We start from the raw sequence: 8,506 nt of genomic DNA, 5'->3' as shown, positions 1-8,506 counted from the left end.
TTTAATCCCACCCATGAACGCGTATGAAGCCGGTGAGCACCCACGCGCCCCCTCCGTCCTGTATTGGAAGTGACGTCCCCCCTCTCCATCCCCATTGGCCGAAAGTTTGGGAAAGGGGCGGGGTTGGGGAATATTCCGCTTCCCCAGGAGCCGGTGAGTCTCTTTTTTTTGTTTAATGTGCGTTATTTTTTCCTCGCACGTTTCCTGGCGATAAATTCCCACCCCCTCTTCTTCGCGGGAGCCGACCGCCTTCATGGTAATGAAACACTCCAACCCAAAATTTCTGGCCGGTTGCTTCAAGCGTCTGCCAATGAATTCGGAATTCTGCAAGACCTCTTGTCCTGCACTGCATGAAACAATATGTGTTTTTTCATAATTCAAGAGGGGAATGGTTTAGCAATACTTTTAAAAAATCTGATTTAATTTTTTAACCCGCACTTTAAATTCTGGCTTCTGTCATCAGTTTCTCCAGCTAACAAGGGTGGGAAAAAATTCTGGTGAAACTTGGAAATAACTGTCTGTCTGATTACATAGTTCATGGCTAGATTACTGATGGTACTTAGATCTTAAGAGTTATACAACATAAGTGATTTTCCATTCCTCAGCCTTTATTCTCTGTCGAAGTTTACATTTGAGCCTTGTTGCTGAAAGCCTGAAATACTTTGCAAAGCCCCCCTGCGCATCTATAAATAAAAACAAGGAAATTGCTGATGCATCACTTTGATCTAGTTGGCATCTAAATTAGATTCCTTAAGCCCAGAATTATAGTGCATAGAAAAAGGCCACCATAGCATCTGTCTGCAGTGATATGGGGGGGGGGGGAGTGTCAATGCTTTGCTTGATTACATCTCATGAAGTTCCACAAGACTCTCCTTTTTGCTGCAGCTCTTCCAGAATTTATTACACTACAAATGTTTCATCTTCATGATCGCCAGGACCAACAGTTCGTAGAATATCTCCCTGCTCTTATGCCTGTGAGTGTCTTCATGGGCCACTTCCCATATTGTAGTGGTATTGTCCTGGGAGCTTGTTTTCTTCCTACCCTCTTCCCCCTGTGATCCAGCTCTGTCACTGGTGGTCAGTGATTGCTAATGACTGGCAGGCTGAAATGATCTCACATGACTTGGTCTTGCTGTAATGAATGGGATTAAGTGCTTGAACAGCCTCCTAAATGTACCAAGGAGGGAGAATGCTTTCAAAGAATGGCAGCCAGGGGTGCAATATTAGGATGAAATACCGGTACATTTTTAACTATCCACACCTACATACCTATTCTTTCTCAGTCACCTGTACTTACTCTTCCTGTCAGTGCTGTGCTTTATGTAAACAAGTAGCAAGGTGTTCACCTAGCATCTGTAGAAAACGATGTGATTCCCCCCCGCCCCCGTGTTTATCTCAGATTGCTGTTTGAAGCGGGGGGGTGGGTGGGTTTCAGAACTGTTTGATTATAGAGTCTGTGGCAACATTATTGACTCTTACAATGCAACTAATGGCTCAAAGCCCCTCTACAGAGCTGGCTGTATATTTAGGCAGAGAGAGCTGATAACCTCAATAGACAGATGCAAGGAAGAGGGGACAATCTGGCCCCTGTGGCAGTTTATTCCTTGGGGTCAAATCCTAAAAAAAAAGCTCAGCAAATTTGGTCGGCCCTCGTGCATGTTCACTTCATCAAATCTGGCTCTCTTTGAAAAACGTTTGGGCACCCCTGACCTATGCCATGTGGCTTGTTTTGCATTCCTGTAACTATGCTGCTGTCCCCAGGTGTGCTGGAGGAAGCTCTCCCATTGCTGATACTGAAACAAGACCACCATCACTCGCTCCATACATTTAAAGCACTCTCATGCCACTTTAAACATTAATGGTTTCCCACAAAAGATCCTGGAAACTGTAAATTTGTTAAGGGTGCTGAGAAAGTAATACCTTTCAGGGCTGCTGTAAGGATTTCTGAGGTAATGTTTTGTTGAAATGCCCTGAACACTTGAAATGTGCTACATCAGTACCATGATTTGATCCCTGTTTTGCCTTGATGCTTCCCTTTTTCACCATAGGAGATTTAACCTGCATTCAGAGGGTCCTGTCTATTTGGACACATCCAGCCTCCTCATTGTGAGGGCAACCTCTGTAGAATGACCCTGTGATGATCCAAAAGAGGAGGAACGTGGTTCTGCTTGAGGATGGAAACAGAGATTAGCCAAACCTATTAACCAAATGACTGGCAGCCCAAGGGATAAGGATCTCTTTGCCCACTCTGCCAGCACTATCAAAATGTTTGTCAAAGTCACTGGATAAGCAAAGACCAAAGGTCAGTCCCAGCAACATTTCCATTGTAGGGCTCTGACGTGTATTTTCTGCTTGATTTACTTCTGGAAGATTCTGGAAACAAGGAGGAAAATTATGAAGCCCAACAAGCTCTCCTCTGTTATAGCTTCTTGCTCTTGAGAGATGGGGTAAGAAGAACAAACTGCTGACTCTGATAACTTCTCGCCCTGCTGCCTCTCAGCTGAGGACACTTCCCCATTTGCTGGAAGGGACATTATTCCTTGTGCATGATTCTTCCAGAAGCAGGGGGTGCTGAAAAGGAGGTGAAAGCCTAGAGCAGTTCCCTAGGCATCTCAGAAAATGGGCTTCAAAATGGCAATTATTACGGCATACTTGACACTGTGGGTCTGCTTGCTGGATGTTTTCTCAGTGGCTCGGAGCCGTGGAATGGCTGGTGGAGGCCCTGTAATACTGGATCACCCATTCATCACCGTCTGGAATGCTCCCAGTCAAGAATGTGAAGAGAAATACAGAGTATCCCTTGACTTGGGGATTTTTGATGTGGTTGCCAACCAGAACGAATCATTCACAGGGAGCGACATTACCCTTTTCTACAGCAACAGGTTAGGATATTATCCATACTACACTGAGAATGGCACAGCAGTCAATGGGGGCCTCCCCCAAAATGCCAGCCTCAATAATCATCTTTGGAAGACTTGGCAAGATATTGAAAAAACTATTCCGGAGGCAGGTTTCAAAGGTCTGGCGGTCTTGGACTGGGAGAGCTGGCGTCCCTTGTGGGTTCGCAACTGGGACTCCCTGCAGATCTATCAGAATAAATCCATAGAGCTGGTGAAGGAGCAGCACCCCGACTGGCCTGCTGATAAGGTGGCTAGGGAAGCTCAGCGAGAATTTGAACAAATGAGTCGGGCGTTCATGGAGCTGACTTTGGCGCTTGGCCAAACCCTGAGGCCGGAGGGTTTCTGGGGCTTCTATGGCTTCCCTGCCTGCTATAACTACGAATACAAAAGCACCGATTACACTGGAGAATGTCCAGAGATAGAGAAGCAGAGGAATGACGAATTGCAGTGGCTGTGGAACCAAAGCCGAGCTCTCTATCCCAGCATTTATCTTCCCAAAGAGCTCAGGTTCCTCAACAAGACTCTTGAGTTTGTCCGTCATCGAGTCCAAGAGGCATTCAGGATAGTGAACCAGACGGGGAATGGAAGCATCCCAGTCTTGCCTTATGCTTCCATTGCATATGAGTTCACACAGAGCTTCCTCTCACAGGTAAGCTTTCCCAGATGTCCCAATGCAGAATATGATCAATCTTTGCCAATAAGTACTTAACCTGAAAACACAATATGGAAGTGGGAGATACCTCTCTGTCGGGATGCTTGGAGAGTCTTGGCTTCAGTGTGTGCAGTAGCCATTAAGAATATGCTACAGTGATTTCCCGGGGAATGAGCAGTAGCCATGTCTAATATTTCTAATATTAATATTAATATTCTAATATTTCATTTTGAGAAAAACACTTACCCCAACATGTAGGCGTACATAACATTTCTCCTGGTTAAGCAAAAATGCTGCTGTTGTTCTCCCTTTTGTATCTGGTTTCTGGTATATGTCACACTTTTATTTTTGGTCAGAAATATTATGAAGGCTCTTGTTTTTCAATAAGCCAATGTGGAAAATTCTTGTGTTTTCGAATGTTGTTTTGTATTTTAATTTCCCCCCATTTTATAAGTAGATATTATGAAAGAAAAATATCAAACTATTCCTATTTCAGATTCCTTTTAAGAAAATCTGGGTTTTAAAAAAATATAAATGTTGATGTTGTTTCCGTAATGAAAATGTACTGCAGAAGCTCAAACTAGCACAGTCGTCCCTGCCCAGCAGATTTCAGTTTGTCAGTAATGGGAAAGACTAAGGAGAAAATAAGCTTTGATTTGGGGTGTAGGGGGGTGGGGTGGGGATGTTTTGGAAGGAAGGCTGTAGAAAAGCATGAATCTAGGGGAGCCCAGGAAAGACTTTGCAGAGGGAAGCTATTTTAAGAAGGAATTTAAAGGAAGGGATGAAACACTGCAATGGTAACACAACAGAGGGGGAGAGGTTCTTCCATAATTAGTAGGGAGTAGCAGGGAAAAGAGCCAGAGCTTCATTTCAGATCAGGCTTTTTCAAGACAAAATTCCTTCTACTCCCACTGCTTCTCCTACCCTTTTCTCACCTTGTGCCTCTTTCATAGGTAAGGTTTGGGGTGGGTGGTGACTGCAAAGCCCAGGCTCCTCTCACGCTGTCTCCACATAGCGAGCATCTCCTCGCAAGCAAGCTCTGAAAAACACTTCTGCTCCCACTCCCCATGCCTGCACAGAACAAAGTCAGTGTGAAAACAGGCCAGTATAAATATCGTATACTAAGAAATATTCACGTAATTAAAAACATATGATTCCCTCTTCCTCCCAAGCATATTGCCGTACAATGCATTTCTTCTTCTCGTATTTAAATTTCCTGATCTGTACTTCCAATTTTGTAAACTGCTTTGAGGGTTTTTTTTAATAATCAAGAGGTGTTTACATTTATTAAATAAATAATAATAACTAACAGATTCCAAGAGATTAAACCAGTGGCAAATACAGGTTTTTGCTGAATCCTGAATTTTGTTGTTCCGATAAGAGACGAACCAAATTCCCTTCTCAATGAATTAGTGTTCTCGTTGCCTATCCAATTAACTAAATGTGCCAGTGGATGGCTCTGTCATATTGTAAGCCTGACTACTGTTAGCAAAGTAATCACCATATCTAAATCATTTCCTAGTACACTATACTTTACATATCCAAATTATTTTACTACAGGATCTTTAGGGAGAGGGATTGTTTTAGCTGAGGCTTTCTGAATTTGCTGAAATGGAGAGAGGACAAGAGAGCGATGAGCAGCAGGATTTGCAGCAGCGAAGGCAGGATGTGACCAGAGCATGGATGAGAGGAGAAATCAGGTGGTTTCTAAGAATGTTGAAGAGGAAGGAGCATCAGCACTGGGCAGTGACTTGACTGTGGAGGCATTTGAAGATGACTAAGAAAAGCATTGCATGCCTGGGAGACAGGGGCAAGTAATAATAATGTTGGCATGTCCAAGAGGAAGTGTTAGATCAGAAAGATATCTTGAGACAAGGGATCCGATAGAAGCTTTGAAAGATGGATTTGAAGGTCATCTAAACAAAGGTCAATTAACAAAGGAGCCACTGAGGAGAAGAACTTAGACCTAAAAAAAGGTGTTTTTTTAAACACTTTGTTAAAGGCAGCAGGCTAAATGTTTAATCACTGGTCATTTCCCAATTCCTTTCCTAATACATAATCCTAAGTATGGCCAAGGTACTCGGAGTGTTGCTGCTTCTGTCCATAAGCCATAGTGTCTAAAGGAGGGGTGGGGAACATGTGGCCATCCCATGTTGCTGAGCTATAACTCCCCATCGCCCCTGGCCATTGCCATGCTGACCAGGGCTAATGGGAGATATAGTTCAAGAAGTCACTGTTTCCTCACCTCTGGTTTTAATGGACCAAGAAGGACCCACTAATGAGCATGCAAATCCAGATGTCAGAGAAGAGACTACTGGTGAACTCACTGCTTTTGCTTTTGCTTTTGCTTCTGCTTGTTCTGCAGGAGGACCTGGTCCACACCATTGGTGAGAGTGCTTCTCAAGGTGCTGCTGGAGTCATCTTGTGGGGGAGCACAAATTACAGTTCTTCTGAGGTGAGTGATGCAGAGGAGCAGGATTGGGAGTGGGAGCCAGTGTGGTTCAGTGGTTGGAGTGTAGGGAACCTGACTGTCGAGTCCCAGGTTCAGATCCTCATTCAGCCATGGAAGTTGCTGGGGGGTCTTGGAACCAGTCACAGTATCTTGGCCTAACTTACCTTGCAGGGTTCTTGTGAGGATAAATTGGGGGAGGGCGGAAGAACTTTATGTGTTACCCTGGGCTCCTTGGGATAAAAATGAGACCAAATAAGTGAACCAGTCAGGGGACAGCAGCAGGATCCTGTAGCTATGGAGTGGAGTTTTGTTTTGTTTTCTTACAACCAAGCAGTATATACGGTAAATTTATCTCTGCTTTTGTACATCAACCTGTGTGTTATGGTAGCAGCCTTGTGGATGTGAAAAAATCTGTGATTGTGAGGTGCTCAGTTTTGCAAGTCCCTTAAGAGAGAGCATTCTTATTTTTTTACTTGTTTTTCTCCTCCTTTACCAAATGATGGGAAGCCCCAGTTTAGACCGGTGAGCCTACATTGAAGGGGACAATCCTGAATGTGCCCTGGAACCTTATTGCCTCTTTGCAAAACTTTTTATATTCACAAATGTATAGGTTGAAGGAGAACCTCTGGGGTAGGATGCCGTTATTAGCTTGGATGGGGTTAGTGGTAGTCCTTTTGCATCATCAAGTCAGCTAGCAAGCCAGGCTTATTTATTTATATTTATAAAAGTCTGCACTGCCATATTACAAAGTATCAGGGTGGTATACAAGGTTAAAAACATAAGACACCGCTAAAAAAAATGAAAATACAGATTAAGGTCATGAAGGCGAATGGCTAATTTTGTTAGTTCTGTGATTAGGTGTGTGTTGATCTCACTTTGTGAGTAACTCATATGGGACTGAAGATGGGGCTTGGAGATCAGGCAGCAGCAGGAGGAATCCTTCCATCATAGCTGTCAACTTTTCCCTTTTTTTAAGGGAAATTCCCTTATTCCTAATAGGATTCCTTGCAAGAAAAGGGAAAAGTTGACAGCTATGCCTCCCATTCATGCTCTTAAAGGTTTGGTCCTACAACAGCAAGGATGTGTTAAAGGAACTTGGCTGTTGCCCACTTGGAATGGGAAAATGCTAACTTTCTCCCCCTGGACTTGGTTTTGCCCCTTTCAGGAAGCTTGCCTCGATGTGAAGAAGTACGTGGACACTGTCCTTGGTCCGTACATTGTCAATGTGACCAGCAGCACCAGGCTGTGTAGCCAGATCTTGTGTTCAAAGAACGGCCGCTGTGTGCGGCAGGACGGGCACCTCGATGCTTTTCTGCACCTCACTCCTGCCAGCTTCTCTATTCAGAGGCATTCGGTAGAGCCACACTTTGTTGTCATGGGTCAGATGTCAGCGAAGGAGCAAGTCCAGATGGCCAAAGAATTCGCATGCCAATGTTACAGCGGCTGGGAAGGCTCACGGTGTGAGAAAAAGTCAACTTAAGAGAGAGAGGCACCTTATCTGTTTGCACAGGCACTTAATTGGCAAGGAAAGCTGCAGGAAAAGCACATTGAACCAGCCTGTACTCCTTAGGGATATAAAAATCTCTTTTCTCTCTCTCTCTCCCCTCACCACTACACACTTATGAGAGGATCTCCACATGTACCTTCTGGTCAACATGTGCTTATACATACTTTCCCCAGAAGCACATACTTGGCTTTCTCCTGAAATATGCAATCTACTCAGAAGCAGACAGAGAGAGGGAATTGCTTTTCAGGCACGGCAGCACTATAGCACACCGCTTGTCCTTATAAAAAACTAACAATGCGCATGCGTATCCATAGACCAGTGTGCCTGTGTTTACATTAAACTGTTAAATGCCCATTAGATACATTGCTGGCCTGCCATTGCAATATTTCACAAAACTCTGTCCTATCTCGTGTACGGCTTCTTCTCTCTAAGAGCCCTCCTGGCTGTCTTCAGTAGCAGACTTTGTGTTTCAAGCAGGAGACCTAAAATTATTCTCAGACTTGTTAGTTGTTAGGAGTGTGAAGAAAGGCCCTGATCTGCCCCCAACATTTCTCTAAGCCAGTTTGTCAAGTATCTCCTGCCAATTCTCTTCAGTTTTAAAGAGGGTACCTAAGACGCCTACCTGAGAGACTACAGGGGCCTCAACATTGGCCCCATTGGTCAGCAGTTGTCAGAAGTCACTCCCTCAAGGAGGCAAGGGAGAGAGAACCTTTAAGAAGGCTTAGCTGCCTCTGCGTTTCCCTCCCACCATCCGGGATTCAGACTGGACTTTATGCAAAGCTGATCATCTTTGTTGTCTACTCGTAAGTAAATTAGAATCATATTGTAATGGCTAGGCTAGGATTAGTCCAGTTTTAGAGCCACAATGCCCTGGTTTTTCTTGTATTCTGCTTTGACCTGTCTGCTTTTCCTTTTAATAAAGTTTCCTAAGCTGACCACTGAAGTGTGTGTTTTTCCCAGCCTCAGAGTTTTAGAATCCCCAAGTGTCTTATATT

The 8,506-nt window shown here is 44.2% G+C and overlaps 1 protein-coding gene across 1 annotated transcript; it reads left to right on the top strand.

Annotated features, from left to right (window-relative positions):
* On the top strand, positions 1-8,405 carry HYAL1 (hyaluronidase 1). Its single transcript, XM_033140598.1, has 4 exons — positions 1-153; positions 2,049-3,549; positions 5,918-6,007; positions 7,170-8,405. Exons 2-4 carry the CDS (start codon positions 2,620-2,622, stop codon positions 7,482-7,484), a joined length of 1,335 nt encoding a protein of 444 aa, XP_032996489.1. The 5' UTR covers positions 1-153; positions 2,049-2,619; the 3' UTR covers positions 7,485-8,405.
* Positions 8,406-8,506: the final 101 nt, after the last annotated feature.

The sequence above is a fragment of the Lacerta agilis genome, chromosome 2 (genome assembly GCF_009819535.1).
Source record: "Lacerta agilis isolate rLacAgi1 chromosome 2, rLacAgi1.pri, whole genome shotgun sequence".
In the NCBI taxonomy this organism is placed as follows: domain Eukaryota; kingdom Metazoa; phylum Chordata; class Lepidosauria; order Squamata; family Lacertidae; genus Lacerta; species Lacerta agilis.
Note: the sequence above shows the minus strand (reverse complement) of the source record. Positions and strands in the feature narration are given on the sequence as shown.

Bases quoted from the DNA above. Each gene is read 5' to 3' on its own strand.
- HYAL1 (XM_033140598.1), top strand. From the start codon at position 2,620: ATGGGCTTCAAAATGGCAATTATTACGGCATACTTGACACTGTGGGTC. The intron at 3,550-5,917 runs GTAAGCTTTCCC...CTTGTTCTGCAG, and splicing joins CACAGAGCTTCCTCTCACAG to GAGGACCTGGTCCACACCAT. The intron at 6,008-7,169 runs GTGAGTGATGCA...TGCCCCTTTCAG, and splicing joins CAAATTACAGTTCTTCTGAG to GAAGCTTGCCTCGATGTGAA.